Raw genomic sequence first — 16253 nt, 5'->3', positions numbered from 1 at the left:
TTATATATAAGTACCAATCTACTCAGATGCCAGTTTTTTCCACGCTGCGAGCACCGCCACCAGCTGCGGCCGGAACCGGCTCTCCAGCCCGGCTATGTGGCTCCACCTGTACTGTCCCGTCTCGTCGTTCTTGCGGAACTCCTCGTCGCTCACGCTCACCTGCTGCACCGCGTGCAGAAACGCGGCCGTGTCCATCTCGTGGAAAAACCCGTCCGCCGGCTCCTCCGCGTCCAACGAGCCGTTTAGCTCCATCAGGTCCTCGCTGCTCACCCCGACGTACTCGCCCAGCCGGTCCAGGTCCGCCGTGTCGCCTGCAAGCCCCAGCATCTTCGTCTTCACCTTCTCCCAGTTCGCGTCCACCTGCGTGCGCGCCGCCTGCGGCGGCTGCTGCGCCAGCTGCTCGTACTTGCGCCGTTTTTCCTCGATCTCGGCCATAATGGCCCGTATCTCCTTCTGAACGCCCTCGTCCGCGCCCAGCGACCCCAAGTCCAGCACCAGCTCCTCGTGGCCGTCCCGCACAAACCGCAGAAACGACACAAACCGGTTGAACCAGCCCAAGAACCCGGCAAACAGACCCTCCTGCTGCTCCAGGTCGCTCACGTACAGCCTGTGCATAAACCCGTACACCGCCTCCTGGTATTTTTCCTGGAGCCCCATGAAGCTGGCCACCACGTTGGGCGAAAAGTGCTCGTTCTGGAAGTACTCGGCCAGCTGGATCAGCTCGTTCATGTACCGCTGCACCACAGGGATGTACAGGTGGATCTGCGCGCTCTTGAACAGCCGGATCAGCGGCTGGAAGAAGATCGCCAGCAGCTCCTTGATCAGGTCGATCAGCTCCGGCTCGTCCCACAGCTCCTTGAGCGCGATTTTGTCGAGCCGGCGCAGGCTCGTTTTGAAGTACGAGTGGAGCAGGAAGAAGACGGTGTTTTTGTCGCTCCTGGGCTTTTTCATCGTGTCTAGCACCTCCAACAACACCGACTCGTCCAGTTCCGGCGCCAGGTCGTTGTTGTTCAGCAGCAGCGCCGGGAAAATGCCCAGCCCGCTTTTCTGCGCCGTCTTCTTCACCTGCAGCACGGTCTCGTCTGACGCGGCGAAATACGCGTCGATCTTGTCCAGCAACGCGGCGTATTTTTCTCCCTTGCGCAGCACTGCTCTGTGCAGCTCTTCCAGCTCTCTGTCGCATTTTTTCAGGTCGTCGTTCAGAACGCCAGCAAAAATCACCTGCAGCAACGACCGGCTTCTGCGTCCAAACCCAACGGGCATCTGGAACGTGAACAGGTCTATCAGTTTCTTGACAATCTGCATCGGGTTCGTGAATCGCAGAATCGTGGCCACCAAGCCGTACGGAAACAGCCGGTGCAGCCGCTTCACCAGGCCCAGCGTCTCGCGCGAGTTGTCGCTGCCCACAAACAGCTCGTAGATCGTCGACGCCACCTCGATCTGCACAAGCTGGACGAGCGACCTGAGCGGCTTGGACAGCTCTCTGGACGTGCTTTTCGTCTCCAGCTGCTTGAAAATGTACGCAAACCCGTCAGAATACAGCGCCTCCTTGAGGTCCTCCATTTCCGTCTCCAGCTGGCTCACCGCACGAAGCGTCTCCTGCTGGAACTTGTAGTGCTGCAAAACGGTGTAGAAGTCCAGCTGGCGGCGCTGCTCGATGTCGTGCTGCTCTTCGACAGTCAGCTGAACGGGGTTTGCCGAAATGAACTCCAGAAACTCGTCGCTCTCACAGACCGGCTGCAGAGCCACGAGCGACCGCAGGTAGCCACGCAGAGCCACGCGCAGACTCTCGCGCGGGAACTCGTGCTCGTTGTCGGCCTCATCGGCGTGTTCCTCGCTTACTGTCCGCCGCAGCGCGCTCATGAACAGCTCCTCCAGCTGCGCCACGTCCACGGCGTCCGTGCCCTGCGCCAGCTGCTCTGTTTCTGCCGCAGACGAGAGACTCACCTTGGCCTTGGTCTTTGCCGGCAGAAGAGGCAGGTCTGTGCCGGGAAACAGCTTCCCGAGCGTCCTGTCGAACTCTGCAAACTGCGAGTACCGTCGCTTCACATGCCATTCTTTTCCGTCCTGCGTGCGCACTCTGATGATGAAATTATAATATTTCGACTCGCTCGAGCCCAAAAAATAGCGGGCCTTCATTTCTTTGGCAGCAGCCACGCCAACAACATTGATCAGCAAGCCGTTGACAAAGTTCTCGTCTTCGCGCTGCTCCAGCGTCAGCTCGCCCGCCGTCAGCTTGTTCATTTTCTTGTACGTGTTTCTGTGCTCGCTCGACTTGAAATACTCTTCGTCGCCGCGACAGAGAATAGCAGAGTTGAACAGCGTCAGCAGCAGCGACTGCAGCTTGTGCACCGCCAGCTTGCGCTTGCTGACCTCGCCGCGGTCGTTGCTGTTGCTGATCTTCTTTGTCCGCCACATCTCCCAGAAAACCTGCACTCTGTCCCACAGCTCGTGCTTATTGACCAGTCTCTCCAGATGCATTTTGATAAACGGGAACGTGACGAGGTATTCGGTGAACATGAAGCGCAAAAGCGGGAACTCGGCGTCGAATTGCGCCACACACCCGTTTGTGGCGGCCTCGAGCCGTTCGTGGTCCATCGCAGGTGGGCTACGCGGATCGTACATCCTGAAAGGCGGGCCAAACCGACGCAGGCCGTACGCATCGGTGTACGTTGGGGAGAGCCTGTTGATCTCCTCGGTGAGCTCCAGATTGATCAGTTCCTTTTTCAGAAAATGCTCCTCAGCGGCAGATAACGCCGGCGCAGAACCAGAGACACTCATGGACCATAGAGACAGTAAAAATTAAATTAAATTATTTATCTAATTCAAATTATTTCCGTCTTGTTTGAACTAATGACACTCCATGAGTGATGAAAAAAAAACAATCACTTTTGCGACCACGGCCGACAGCTGCCCGGCGGCGGACTCGCGGTCGAGGAAAAGCTCGTGGGGGTCTCTAAAGTCCAAAATCAAGCCCGTGGTGCGCGCGCGGTCGCGCGAGCGACCGGCCTCGTGGCTCCTACCGCGCCGGTTCTCGTCGTCGTCTCTGAAATCGCCGGACACACCGACCGGCGACAGCCAGCCGCCAGGGGCCGCGTCGGCGCCTCCGCTGCGGTCCATGGCCTCCGACTCGTCGTCTCTGGAGCTCCGTCTGGAGTCCAGCAGCTCGCTTATTTCAGACAAGAGCAATGGCCAGCTGTCGCGGATCAAACAGCGCACAAAATCGATTTTCATGCTGGACGCGCCCTCCAGCTCGTCCGAGTCCTCGTCAAAGCCCGCCACGCCGTCCAACGTCAAGTTCACGCTCGCCCCGGACCCCGACGACGAGAACGAGATGATTCTCACGGTGTCGAGGCCCTCGTACCGGCGGTCGCACTCGATGAACGACGGGCCCGAAGACAAGGAGCCGTCCAGCATCCCGAGCGGCCGCACAGACACAACGACAGACTCACCCGATTCCAACAAGATCTCCCGACAGCGGTCGAAGACGCTCAATGCGCTGGACGAGGAGAGACGCGAGCTGAGCCCGGGAATCCTCAATTCGCTCACAGGTTTCATGAGACGGCGTGCGCCCACCTCGCGGACCACCTCGTCCAGCAGGCTGGACGAGTTTGTGGAACAGAGTCTCGCCGAGCTGCTCACCGTCGGGGACTCCGAGACGCCAGCGCAGTACCTTGACCGGTTGCTCCAGAACTACCCCGTCACCAACATAGCCAGTCTGCTGCTTTCCAACGAGTCGGAATTCTCCAAGCAGTGCATGCGAGAGTTTCTGGCACGCTACTTCGATTTCTCCCAGGAACCGCTCGACCTGTCGCTGCGCAAGTTCCTCATGATCAACGAACTGCCCAAGGAGACCCAGCAGATCGACCGAGTCATCTACGAGTTTAGCCGTCACTACTGCGCCCAACACCGGGACGCCGGCATAAACGAGGACTACTGCTACATTTTGACGTACTCGCTAATCATGCTGCACACAGATCGGTTCAACCAGAACAACAAGAAGAAAATGGCCAAGTACGAGTTTGTCGACAATTTGCTGGCTACGCTCGAACAGAACGAGGACTGGGGCAAGAACGGCGAGCTCTCGAAAATCAGCATCAAGGCGGTACTGGAATACTACTACGACAACGTCACGTACACGCCGTTCACCAACATCCCCAAAGACCAGAGCGATAGAATCCTGGAGAGTCTCATCAACAAGACGCCGCTGCCGTATCCTTCTGGGAGCTTTTTGAACGGTGCCGCGTCCACCACGGCGCCAGTGATACTGACAAGAAAGAGAAGCAGCACGTTCCGCTGGAGCAGCGTGTCGATCGACCCGTACGAGTACATCATCAACCACAACGCAAGCGAGCTCAAGATGGACGTGCCGTTTGACTTCAGGAACCCGTTTCTGCTCACCACGGCCGAGTACGACCCAGACGACATCATCGGGTCGCAAATCGTGCCGGACGAGCAGTATTTGGACGAGCGTCTGCTGGGCAACGTTCTGAACACACTGAAAGGCAGCCATTGCTCAATGCTGCTCAAAGTTGCGAAAAGTAAGGCCGCCTATTTGCTGGGGAGCAGGACAGAGGTGATCAACTACAATTGCGAAGCCACGGGCGAGGAGTATCTCATTACGCGTATATTCAAAATCGGCATGCTCACGCGCCAGGAAACGAAACTCCTGTCGAACTACAAGTCCTGGAAACGGTACTTCTGCGTGCTCACGTCGGTGGGGCTGTTTTTCTTCAAGAACGTCTCGCTGTTCAAGATGAAGTACGTGATGAACTCCAAGCGCGAAAAAACGATCGTTCTGGAGGAAAAGGCAAGCAACACGCCCATCCTGGAGTCGCCCGAGCCGAGCTTCATGATCCCGAACGGCGCGTTCGCCGTGCGAATGCGCAGAAACCTGTACTTCGACAGTCTCGTCAGCGACGCGCAATCGTCGCAGCTGCAACACTGCACTTTCTACATCTATGGAAAACACTCCAAAGACGTGTACATGGTGGACAACCAGTACGAGCTGGTTTCGTGGGTCAACTCGATCAACTGTCTTTCGGCGCTGGACCCGGTGAACCTGCCGATCGAGAAGCTGGACCTGCCGCCCACCGACGCGTCGATCGGCGAGGTAATCAACCTGCGAGTTCTGACTGCTGCCGAGCGGCTCGAGAAACTGAACCAGGCGATCGACACGTCGACAAAAACGCTGCAGGACTTCTTCCTCATGATCAGAAGGGTCTCGCTGCTGACGCCGTTCCAGGCCAAGACGCGAGAAACGCTCCATTCGGGCGTGAAGCTGTTTGCCGTCAAGATCGAGTGGACGTGGTTCGAGCTGTCGCGAAACTCGCTGTTCCGGCACATTTTCGAGCGCGCGTACGAGCAGCTGGAACAACAGCGCGCCGAGTCCGAGGACGAGGAGTTTGTCACGGCGATCGACATTCTGCAGGAGTGAATCATCTGCCCAGTCTTTTGCGCTCGAAAAACATGTCTGAGCGCGAGGACCCGATGTTGACAACTTTCGGACACCCGTCTCTGTCGCGCTCGAGCATGACGCACTCGCGGCAGTAGTACGCGTCGCTGATGCCCGGGAGGCCGCAGATGATGCATTTTTCACGAGCAGACCCGAACGCGCAGTCGTCGCAGATGCGCGCCTGGCGGGCCGCGTTGACGAAGGAGTCGCACGCGGGACACTTGCCGTCGCATTTTTCGCACAGCCGGCCGACGGCCGTGCCGGGCTGTTTGAGACATAGCACCAAGTCGAGCTGATGGCGAGACATGAATAAAATATATACTAGAACTATTTTTCCAATATTTATTTTTTGCACAGCCAGCCACTACTACAGCTTGTTGCCAATGTTCAGGTAGATGCTCTTGGACTGCGTGTAGAGGTCGATGCCGCTTTCGCCCAGCTCTCGGCCAATGCCGGACATCTTGAACCCGCCGAACGGAACCCTGCAGCTCTCGTCGTTCGACGAGTTGATGTACACGGAGCCGGCCTCGAGCTGCTCGGCCACGCGGTGTGCTCTGTGGAAGTCCTTGGAAAACACCATTGCGGCGAGGCCGTAGATCGTGTCGTTGGCGTTCTTGACGGCCTCCTGTTCGGACGAGAATTTCGCCACCGCCACCACCGGCCCGAAAATCTCCTCTCTGACGATGGTCATGTTCTGGTTGCAATCGGCAAACACTGTGGGCGGAATAAAATAGCCGGTGCTCTGGCCGGTCGGCTCGTCGCCCAGGACGAGTCTCGCGCCCTCCTTCTTGCCCGACTCGATATACCGCTGGATCTTGTCGTACTGGGCCCTGGAAATCACTGGCCCCAGTGTAGCATTTTCGTCGAACGGGTCGCCGACTTTCCAGTCCTCGAGGATCTGCTTCCGGAACAGCTCCAGAAACCGCTCGTACACGGTGTCCTGGACAAGCACGCGCGAGTTGGCCGTGCAGTTCTGGCCCGAGTTGTACATGACGCCGAACGAGGCCCACTTGGCCGCCTGCTCGAGGTCGGCGTCGTCGAACACCACGAGCGGCGACTTGCCGCCGCACTCCAGCGACACGTTCTTGAGGTTTGCCGCCGCGCTCTGCATCACCTTGGCTCCCGTGGCTGTCGAGCCCGTGAACGCCACCTTGTCCAGGTCCGGGTGCTCGGCGAGTCTCTGGCCGGCGACAGAGCCGAGCCCAGAAAGCACGTTGAACACGCCAGCCGGGAACCCGGCCTCCTTGACGTACTGCGCAAACAGCAGCAGCGACAGCGGCGTCAGCTCGCTCGATTTGATCACCAGCGGACACCCGCACGCCAATGCCGGACAGAATTTCCAGCCTGACATCGAGAGCGGATAGTTCCACGGCACGATCTGGCCCACCACCAGCGGGTACCTTCTTGTGATGGCGAGCCGGTTGTTGCTGAGCGGAATTGTCTTGCCGTGGATCTTATCGGCCCAGCCGGCGCAGTATCGCAGATACTCCACCACGCCGTCGATGTCTGCGCGCGCGTTGCTGTGCAGCGGCTTGCCCGAGTCCATTGCCTCGACAGCGGCGACCAGCTCTGCGTTCTGCTCGAGGATATCGGCAAGTTTCAGCATCTTGAGCGCCCGCTCCTCGCCCGGCACCTGCAGCCAGCTCTGGTAGACGCCTCTGGCGGCGGCGACGGCCGCGTCGACCTCCTTCTCGCCGGCAGCGTACACTTTGGTGATCACCTGCTCGGTGGCCGGATTGAGGGTTTCGAGCGTGGAGTCGGTGGCGACCCACTCGTTGTTGATGAACAGTCCCAGCGGCTGCTGGTATTTCTGGCCTGTCGGCAATTCAATCTCCTGGAATAACGACATGCGAAATAAAGGAATAAAATAATCTAAATTATATTTATATTATTTTAGGGTGATTAGAGTTGCCCCATTGGGACTGACTCCACAGCGATCGTTATCGTTTTTGTCTCCCTTTTTTATTTTTTTTCGCCAGGCATATTTTTAGCGTAAATAAATTTTAAAGGCCTCTCTTTCTCCAAAGACCCAAAAGCTCAACACCGGCGCCCCTATCCCTTCAATCGTCCTCGGATGGCGGCAGTCGTCTCTGAATGACACGTACACCTCTGTTGTGTCAAAACATGGGAACTGGTCCTACAGCTGCCCAAGGACAAAGGCCCTGCCCTGGGCGTGTTTAACCTGTCCAAGACAGACCTGGAGAAGCTGCTGCAAGCAGAAAGGCATTGCCGTGGAGGCGTACTCGCCGCTGGGCAGCGCCGGGTCGCCAGTACGGGGACAACGTTGGGGAACAGTGACTTAGAATAAGTGTTTTGATTACGTAAGCGCGGGCCTAGTTTCTTTCCGCGTCGCGCAGCTCCACGTAGCTGAGGTAGTACTTCTTTGTCCAGCGTCTCATTTGTTTTCCGTACAGCAGGAACGGGATGATGAACGCGAACGTGCCGAAGTCGATGATGGCCAGCATGACGTACGTGCGGACCGTGCCGAGCGCGTCGATCAGCGGCGAGCACGCAAACGTGAAAATGCACCCGATCATGTTGTTGATGAACGCCACGCCCAGCATTCCCTCCAGAATCATTTCCGGGTACGCGTCCATGAGGTAGCCCATGGCGATGTCGCCGGCCGTGGCGAAACCGAACCCGATAAAGCCCAGTCCGACGGTGTAGGTGACTTTCCAGCTCCAGAGTCTGTCTGTGCCGAGGCCGAAGAGCAGCAGGCCGAGCGGCGAGATGATGGCTGCCGGGAACAAGAACCAGAGCCGGAACTCGGCCTCCTGGATGCCGCCGTTGCGCTTGGCTTTCCAGATCACAAACCAGTCCGAGAAGTAGCCCGCGTACAGACACCCGATCAGTGCGCCGATGACGCACGGCAGGTTCATCAGCGCGACGCCGGTATCGGAGTAGCTCCACGGCTCGTCGTAGTACAGATCGTCCTCTGTGGTGAGGTAGAACGTGAGAAAAGCGTCCTGCAGCCCCCAAAGCAGCCCCGACAGCAGCACGGGCGGGAACCAGAACACGCGCAGCATGAGCACGAGCCGCTGCAGGTACTGCTTGGCGCCGAGCCCGACAAGCGACGCCGACGGCGTGATCAGCTGCACGCGTTTCCAGTACGGCCGCCGCGGCTCGCCCGCGCCCGTGCCGTACACGCCCGCGACCTCGATCACGTCGGAGCGGTCGCCCGAGTGCGAGTCTGCATTTTTTTCGTCCAGTTTCTCCCGTTTTTCGCTGGAGTCGATCTGCCCGATGTAGCGGTGTCTGTCGAAGTACGTTTCGTACTGCGTCAGAAACATCACCGCCAGCAGCACGCCCGAGATGATCACGGCGATCCAGCCCACCCACCGGAACGTGGTGTACTGGACAATGAAGCCGGCAATCAAAGGCCCCAGATACGTCCCGACAGAGGTAGCCAGGATGTAGACGGTCAGAACACCGCCGAGCTGGTGCGAAAAATACATGTCGGACAGCGAGAGCTGCACCTGGGCCTCTGCGCAGGCCTCAGACGCCCCAACAAACAGCTGCGACCAGATGGTGTCGCTGGTGTCTTTCGACAGAGCAAACCACACCGCGCCGACGAGACCGAGCACGATACAGATCACGTAGCCGATTTTGCGGCCGTAGAGCGACGAGGCAGGCCCGAGAAACACCGTGGTGAGCCCGATCGACGCAAAGAGCACGCCGGCGCCGGTGTTCATCGAGTCGTACGAGATGCCGTACAGCTCGTTCAGGGCGTCCTGGGTCGAGCCGGCGTCGTTCGACGTGGCTGCCGTGAAACCGGTAATGAACGCCAGCAGCGCAAACTGGTACGCCTTGGTCCAGAACCCCCAGTTGAGCGGGTCGTTGGGCGAGTCCGACGGCTGTGGATGAAGAACGATGCCGTCCTTGGTGGTCTTGACTGTGGACGACTGGTCTGCCGCAGTGACCCGGCCGTGGTCTATCTGGTGCACCAGGACGTTGATCGTGCCCGGGACAAAGTCCGGATGGTACTTGTCGCTGTACTGGTCCATCGCTGCGCAAGATCTAAACGGAAAGATTGAATTCCACTTATCTTATAGACGTCAATTTTTTTTTCTCGGGCCGCGCACGACCACGTTTTTTCCGCGACGACATGCCAACAGCGCGGCTAGATAAAGCGATCTGCGCCTTGGCCCGATACGGTGCGAGGGCTGCGTGGGGAAAACACAGGAGCTCGGCGGCGGTGGCAGTCAGCGACGCCAGGCAGGGCGGCGTGCGTTATCTGCGCGGTTGCAGAGCGTATCAGGCTTTCCCGTCTGTGACGGGCATCGGTGCCCGGACGCCACACCTCTGCACGGCGTAGCAAATTAATAAATTTAGCTGTCTGGTTTACTTCTTTTCCACCGCCACAATGGCAATTGCTCCTAGATACGCCAAGTCTCACGTCTACAACGGCCCTGCTGGCCTCTCCAGCGGCCTCAAGCACACCGTCCAGCTGTACCTGGACTACAATTGTCCCTTCTCGGGCAAGCTGTTCCGCAAGATCACCGCCGAGGTGGTTCCGTTGCTGGAGAAAAAAAGTCTCCTGGACAAGTTCAGCTTTGTCTTCATGAACGTCATCCAGCCATGGCACTACGTTGGCTCCGGCGCGTACCACGAGGTTGCTCTTGCCGTCGCCAAGGTGTATCCGGACCAGTTCTGGAAGTTCTCCGGCGTGCTCTGGGACAACATCATGACCGACTCTCTTTCGTACGACAAGACCAAGAAGCAGGTTCTCGCCACCGCGATCGACCTCGCCGCACAGCACCTCGACAACGTCGACACGGAAAAGCTGTGGGAGCAGGTTGCTGTCCCGGAGGGCGGCCAGAACCAGCTGCAGAAGGACATCAAGTATTTCACCAGATACCACCGCACGGTGGGCGTGCACGTGACGCCGACCGTTTTTGTCGACGGCATTGTTGTGGGCAGCATCGAGAGCTCGACGGAGCCGGAGAAAATCGTGGAAATTCTGCAGAGCCTGCTGGACTGATTTTATGTAGCAGTTTCAAACACCGTTCTGACAGCGAGGGGCCCGGCCGCCCCAACAATGCCCGCGTTTTCCATGCGGACAATAGCGTGCGTTAGTGACCTGTCGCCGGCAGACCGCACGCTTGCTGGCTGTTCTCCTGTAATGTGAAACACGCCACACCTCGCACCGCGTCTTGGTTGCCATTGTGAGTCGCAACCGGCAACAGGAAAACAATACACGCCGCGAACGCGTCCGCACCAAAATTATTTCCCTTTAAAATCCACCTGGTCTTTCTTTGTTCCTTAGCCAACAGCTCTTCCACGATGAAACAGGAGCTTTTGCCGCCAGCAACGATCATCAGTCCCGTCAACAAGTCCTTCGAGCTGAAAACGCCTCCGCACTCCGTCGTCAGACACGGCCCCGTCAAGCCCCACGACACGCGCTCCACCCTCCGCACAAACGGCCTGCTGTCGCCAGAGTTCTCGTCGCCGCAGGTGACCCGCGGAGCCGACGACGACGAATACGACGACGACGACGACTACGAGGAGCCCGGCTACTCCAGAAAACGCAAGCTGCACTCGTCTCCGCCGCCGCCGCCCAAGTTTGCGCAGCCCGAGGGTGCTGCCAAAAGCCGCGCCCCAAACAAGACCAGGCGGCTCAAGGGCCCGCAGAACATCGAGATACCCGACCCGGAGGACATGCCGCCCGTGATCTTCGACTCACACGAGAAACCGCCGTTTTCGTACGCCTCTCTGATCGGCATGGCCATTCTGCGCGCGCCGGAACGCAAACTCACGCTGTCGCAAATATACCAGTGGATCTCGGACAACTTCAGGTACTACAAAAAAGGCGAGGTGGGCTGGCAGAACTCCATCCGCCACAACCTCTCGCTCAACAAGTCGTTTGCCAAGACAGAGAAGTCCAAGGACGGCAAGGGCCATTTCTGGAAAATCGTGGACGGGTACGAGTACCAGTTCTGCCACATCAAGAACTTCGAAAAAATGATGGCTGCCGGGAAGCTCAAGCGCTCCAGAGACTCCCACGCGCAGCCAGCCGCCAAGTCGCTATCGTACACGCCGCAGACGTCGCACCGTCACCCGCAGTCGCCCGAGCTGCCGCTCAAACGGGCCAACACCGACCCGTACCATCTGGACTTCGACCGCCAACCCGCCGCTGGCCTTCTGGGCTCCATCCCGGAGCTCGCGGCCCCGTCGTCGGCGTGGAAGGCCTCGGCCACGGGCGAGAATATTGTCTTCAGAGAGTCCCAAATGTCGCCCGAGCAGTCTTTTTTGCAGGAGTCGCCCGGCGGGCCCATCTTCGCGGCCCGCTCGCTGCCGTTCACGTCCTCGTTCAGCTGCAAGTCCACGCTCGAGCTCTCGCCGATCAAGTCCGGCGAAACAGGACCGCTGCTCGAACCGCTCACCCCGAAGCAGAACAGCTCGCTCAACACGCTGCACAAGTCGCAGTACCAGTACGACCAGCTGCTGCTGTCGAAGTTCCGCTCGCCCACGAGCGTGCTCAAGACGCCTAACCTGTCAAGCACCAAGAAGCTGTGGACCTCGCCGTCCTATCTCGACGACTTCTACACCTCGCCCAGCGCCGGCCGCGGAGCAGAGGAGGACACCGTGTACGGCTCGCCCTTGGGGCCGGTCAAGAAACGCAAGACCGGCTCCTCCTCGCGGTACTCGGCAAACGAGATCTTCGGCATCGACATCTGCAAGATCCACCATGACGATTGAGGCTGCGGCCATGTAATGTAGCGTATGTATATTAGATTTATTTTCCATTCTATCGTTTTTCGCTGTTATGGTGCACCAGCTGCGGGTTCTCCTCGTACTCCGCTTTCGACACCCACATCTGCCTGAACACGCTCAGACTCGCCAAAATCGACCCGCCGACAAAACAGCTCGCGCGTCGTTCTGGCGACGCGTATATTTTCAGCTGCAGCTCAGGGTCCTCCAGCTTCATCTCCTCCAGCAGCCGCACGCCGTAGTTCCTGAACATCGTCGACCCGCCCGCCAAGATGATGTTCTCAAACAGCCGCGGCCGCAGGTCGTAGTTGGTCTTCCGCACAGAGTTCACCACCGCGCGGTGCACCGGCACCTCCTCGACGCCAAACTTCTCTGGCTGGAAGTACAGCTCCGTCGGCGCCCACAGCGTCTGCCCGCCAACCCGCACCATCTTGCCGTCCGGCAGCGGGAACTCCCTGCGCTCCTCGGCAACAGCAGGCCCCTTGGCGTGCTGGTCCGCCGGTTTCGGGTTCACGTGACACAGCCGTTCTTTCAGGCTTCGCACGAGCTCAAACTCGGACGAGGTCGATAGGAAGTACCCGTTCTTCATCAGCTCGCCCTGCACAAGCCGCGTGATGTCTCGGCCGCCAAAATTGAGCCGTTTGATGGTGCCCGGAATCGAAAAGCCCTCGTAGATCGGCACCACCGTGGTGACTCCGTCGCCAGAGTCCAGCACCGTGCCCGTGGTCCGTCCCGAGGAGTACAGCGACAAAACCGCCGGCATCGCCACGTACAGCGCAGGAAAGTTGAACGTTTCGAAAACCAGCTCCGCCAGCCGGTCTCTGTTCTTGCTAGGGTTCAGAGGGTGCTCGCTCACCAAAAGCGGATGCTGGTCGGTCTTGGCCTCCAACTGCTGCACCACGTCGCTCCACACAAGCTCGAGCGCCTCCCAGTCGTTGACAATGCCGTTGGCCAGCGGGTATTTCAGCTTCAGCAGCCCGCGAAGCTGCTGTGCGCGCGCCCCTATAAATGTGTCTGTCTGCGAGATGGCCGAGGGCATGATCTTGTTGTACTTGGGCCGGCCGACGAGGTTCGAGTGGTTGATCTTGGGCTTCTCGTCGCCCGCAAAGCCTGCACGGATCGTCCCAGAGCCGTTGTCTATGACAATCGGCTGGTTGTAGATGGACTCCATGAAATAAACGTAAAAAAAAAATGGTATATAAAAAAATAATTATCAGTAGTATATTCAGATACAGTAGTATCTATCGCCAAAGTCTCCCAGACCAGGAACAACAAACTTCTTCTCATCCAGAGCCTGGTCGATCATTCCGGTGATGACCTTGATTTTCGGGAATTTTTTCTTGAACACCTCGATTCCCTCCGGACTGGCCAGCACGTTGAGAAACAGGATCCGTTCCTCTTTCACGCCTTTCTGCAGCAACACGTCCACGGCCATCGACGCAGAGCCACCAGTGGCAAGCAGCGGGTCCAGCAAAAACACGTATCTCTCCGGAATGTCCTCCGGAAGCTTGACGTAGAAGAGTTTTGGAGTGGCCGTTTCCTCGTCCCTCTGAATTAAAATCTTGCCCAATCTCACAGACCGACAGCAGTCTCTGAGACCCTGTTCCATGCTCTCTCCAGCCCGGATGATGGACACCCCGCATATCTTGCCCAGGAACTTGTGGCCGTCGTAGGATACTCCCAGAGGAGTCTGAACCTGGCAGGACTCGATCGGCAGCTGATTAAGACCTTCTTCCACCAACAGTCGGATAATTCTATCAGAGTAGAAGATGAAGTCTCCTCTACGGGTATTTCTGTCACGGATGATCGTGTACAGACACTTCAGCTGGTTGGTCTGCGGCAGCATGATGACATTTTCGTACTGCGACATGATTAAGTGTTGGCTGTATAAAAATAAATAAACGTTGAAGTTTAATTTTTCGCTTATCTATAAAAAATTCAAACTCATTTCATGGCCGATTTTTTTGCGCACAGAAAGAAGTTCCCGTTTCAGGTCGAAATTCGGCACTTGCCGCGAACAAAGCTTCTGGGCCGCCGCGAGCGTCTCGTCGTCTGCCTCCTTCTCAAACTCGTTCAGAACCTTGATAAGCTCCACCAGCTCCTCGGTCTTTAGCACTCTCTTCTCCAAGTACGGCTCTATCAGGATCACTAGCGACATTTTGTAGTGTTTGGGCAGATACCTGAAATTTAGCAGCTGGAAAAGAAGTCTGAAATTTGGTTGATCTGTCTTTTGTAGAAACTCGTCCAGAATAGCCAGCGGACTTAGTGCTTGTCGCAGAGCAGGCTCCGAAATCTCGTTGGACCGCATTTTGGTTATCAAGGTCTCGTCTTCCAGCTCGCCAACAAGTAGTTTCCCAAATATCTCCCATGCCAGCTTAGTCAGTCGCGTGTAGTCCCCCGCCTCAGTGTAGCAGTATAGAGCCTCGTATAGATACCCTATTGTAGCCAGTCTTGCACCCTGGATCTTGTATATTTTCACAGCTGTTTGATGTAGCCTCAGCTTGGCGCAGATCGATAGACACCACTCCAGATCATCATTGCTCGTGATGTGGTATCTGGGGAGAAGCTCGGAAACGATTTCTCTGGAGTTGGAGTTGTTGATAAGGATCAAGATTCCAATACCAATTGGAAACAGTTGGCGGTGCGTCAGATATGAGAAAGATAAGTCCTCCAGCATCTGGTCGATGGTCGTAGTAAGGGACGCTTCCGTGAACGACACAACAGACAAGTATGCTTTCAAAAGACCAGCAGAGGCCATGAGAACCACCACAAACGTAGCGATCGACTTGTCAAGCAACTCGATCGAGCTGATCACAGAAAGATACTTTCCTTGCAAAAGCTCAATACACATGGTTTCCCAGGACTGAGTGGTTTCAGGCGGGTATTTATCAATTGACACCTGGAGATACTCATCGAGAAGCTCCATGGACGGCAGCTGGTAGAGATAGTGTGCATAGAGTGCTTCATACCATGTGCTGGAGGCCTCTAGTATGCTATTTGATGATCCGGACATGATGGTGATAAGTTCAGACACCTCTGAAGCCAGTCCAGCCTCGGAGAAACTCAGCGACTTGACTCTCTCGCGCAGCTCGACCATCATTTGTTTCCAGATCAGAAACTCCTTAGAGTCGGCAGAAAATCTGAGCATATCGTAGGACTCCAAAAGGTTCTTGAAATCGATCAGCACGTTGAACAAATTAGCATCTTCATGTTTCAAATTGGCCCAGTTGCTCTTGCCCAGCGCTTCCAAGGCCTCTTTGAAAAACCCACGGAGCAGAAGTTTCTTCATGTACGTGGACCAGAACAGAAAGTTTTTGTAAGGGTGCTCAAAGCTCATCACCTCTTCGAAAAGCTCGTCGTCTGGCTGTATATCGGCGCGGTTTATCCAGACAGAAAGTAAGGCGATTCTTTCTTCCTCGTTGGAGAAATGCACAGCATTCAGCAAATTGAGAACGTTGAGAATCTCCTCATAGTTGAAAATGAAAGTTTCCTCGAAATTAGGATCGAGTTTGGATTTAATCGAGACCAAGCTCTTAAGGTTCTCTACCATGGCTGTGATAATGGATTGTAACATCTGTTTTTTCTCTCTCCGGTTCTCTTGAATTTTGCTCAGCACACCAAACGTCATGTCTTCGTCATCGTCGCTGAAATGTTTGTATGCTTGGTTTGTCAGTAGTGGCTCAAAAGTGCGGTACGTTTTGGTGAGGAACTTGACGTACTCCTCAGAGGTGTCTATGTTTGACGGTATTCCAAACGGATATAGCTTCCGCTCGCGGTCGTTCAGCGGCTCCATCTTGTTTTCGTCTCGGGACGCCAAGAACAGCATTCCATTGTCGTGTGCCTTGTCCAGCGAGAACTGCAGAGTCCGTCCATTCTTCAGCCAGCTGAGATCGCTTTTAGCAATGGGTGCGTCATCATAGGGCAGTTTAGTGACCGGCAATTGCGTCTGTGGGTCAATTTCAATCTCAAAGTCCAAGTCTTCCGGCTCAGCGAGTTGGGTCGTCCCATTCGTTTTTATAAGTGACATTGTAGAGAAGCTAAATAAACAATCAAAATTTTAAACCTTGCAAAATTGGCAGTGATAAAA

At 56.6% G+C, this 16253-nt stretch overlaps 9 protein-coding genes across 9 annotated transcripts; 4 read left to right on the top strand and 5 right to left on the bottom strand.

The window, feature by feature from the left end:
* Positions 1 to 18: 18 nt before the first annotated feature.
* Positions 19 to 2781, bottom strand: KL928_003468 (uncharacterized protein; the record flags this gene model as incomplete). Its single annotated transcript, XM_043204058.1, has 1 exon — positions 19 to 2781. One exon carries the CDS (start codon positions 2779 to 2781, stop codon positions 19 to 21), a length of 2763 nt encoding a protein of 920 aa, XP_043058910.1.
* Positions 2782 to 2863: 82 nt separating this feature from the next.
* KL928_003467 (uncharacterized protein) lies at positions 2864 to 5437 on the top strand (the record flags this gene model as incomplete). Its single annotated transcript, XM_043204057.1, has 1 exon — positions 2864 to 5437. The coding sequence occupies one exon, from the start codon at positions 2864 to 2866 to the stop codon at positions 5435 to 5437; it is 2574 nt and encodes an 857-aa protein (XP_043058909.1).
* Positions 5438 to 5822: 385 nt separating this feature from the next.
* KL928_003466 (uncharacterized protein) lies at positions 5823 to 7304 on the bottom strand (the record flags this gene model as incomplete). The annotated part of the gene is made up of 1 exon (XM_043204056.1): positions 5823 to 7304. The coding sequence occupies one exon, from the start codon at positions 7302 to 7304 to the stop codon at positions 5823 to 5825; it is 1482 nt and encodes a 493-aa protein (XP_043058908.1).
* A 275-nt stretch (positions 7305 to 7579) lies between these two features.
* Positions 7580 to 9489, top strand: KL928_003465 (uncharacterized protein; the record flags this gene model as incomplete). The annotated part of the gene is made up of 2 exons (XM_043204055.1): positions 7580 to 7628; positions 7823 to 9489. 2 exons carry the CDS (start codon positions 7580 to 7582, stop codon positions 9487 to 9489), a joined length of 1716 nt encoding a protein of 571 aa, XP_043058907.1.
* A 71-nt stretch (positions 9490 to 9560) lies between these two features.
* Positions 9561 to 10436, top strand: KL928_003464 (uncharacterized protein; the record flags this gene model as incomplete). Its single annotated transcript, XM_043204054.1, has 2 exons — positions 9561 to 9680; positions 9771 to 10436. 2 exons carry the CDS (start codon positions 9561 to 9563, stop codon positions 10434 to 10436), a joined length of 786 nt encoding a protein of 261 aa, XP_043058906.1.
* A 302-nt stretch (positions 10437 to 10738) lies between these two features.
* Positions 10739 to 12154, top strand: KL928_003463 (uncharacterized protein; the record flags this gene model as incomplete). Its single annotated transcript, XM_043204053.1, has 1 exon — positions 10739 to 12154. The coding sequence occupies one exon, from the start codon at positions 10739 to 10741 to the stop codon at positions 12152 to 12154; it is 1416 nt and encodes a 471-aa protein (XP_043058905.1).
* A 49-nt stretch (positions 12155 to 12203) lies between these two features.
* Positions 12204 to 13337, bottom strand: KL928_003462 (uncharacterized protein; the record flags this gene model as incomplete). The annotated part of the gene is made up of 1 exon (XM_043204052.1): positions 12204 to 13337. One exon carries the CDS (start codon positions 13335 to 13337, stop codon positions 12204 to 12206), a length of 1134 nt encoding a protein of 377 aa, XP_043058904.1.
* Positions 13338 to 13391: 54 nt separating this feature from the next.
* KL928_003461 (uncharacterized protein) lies at positions 13392 to 14036 on the bottom strand (the record flags this gene model as incomplete). The annotated part of the gene is made up of 1 exon (XM_043204051.1): positions 13392 to 14036. One exon carries the CDS (start codon positions 14034 to 14036, stop codon positions 13392 to 13394), a length of 645 nt encoding a protein of 214 aa, XP_043058903.1.
* A 57-nt stretch (positions 14037 to 14093) lies between these two features.
* On the bottom strand, positions 14094 to 16193 carry KL928_003460 (uncharacterized protein; the record flags this gene model as incomplete). The annotated part of the gene is made up of 1 exon (XM_043204050.1): positions 14094 to 16193. One exon carries the CDS (start codon positions 16191 to 16193, stop codon positions 14094 to 14096), a length of 2100 nt encoding a protein of 699 aa, XP_043058902.1.
* Between the last annotated feature and the right edge of the window lie 60 nt (positions 16194 to 16253).

This window comes from Ogataea angusta (assembly GCF_019207475.1).
Source record: "Ogataea angusta isolate 61-244 chromosome Unknown 61-244_NODE_7_length_650817_cov_90.064852, whole genome shotgun sequence".
NCBI lineage: Eukaryota > Fungi > Ascomycota > Pichiomycetes > Pichiales > Pichiaceae > Ogataea > Ogataea angusta.
The sequence above is the reverse complement of the archived record's forward strand: the minus strand, read 5'-3'. Positions and strand labels throughout refer to the sequence as shown.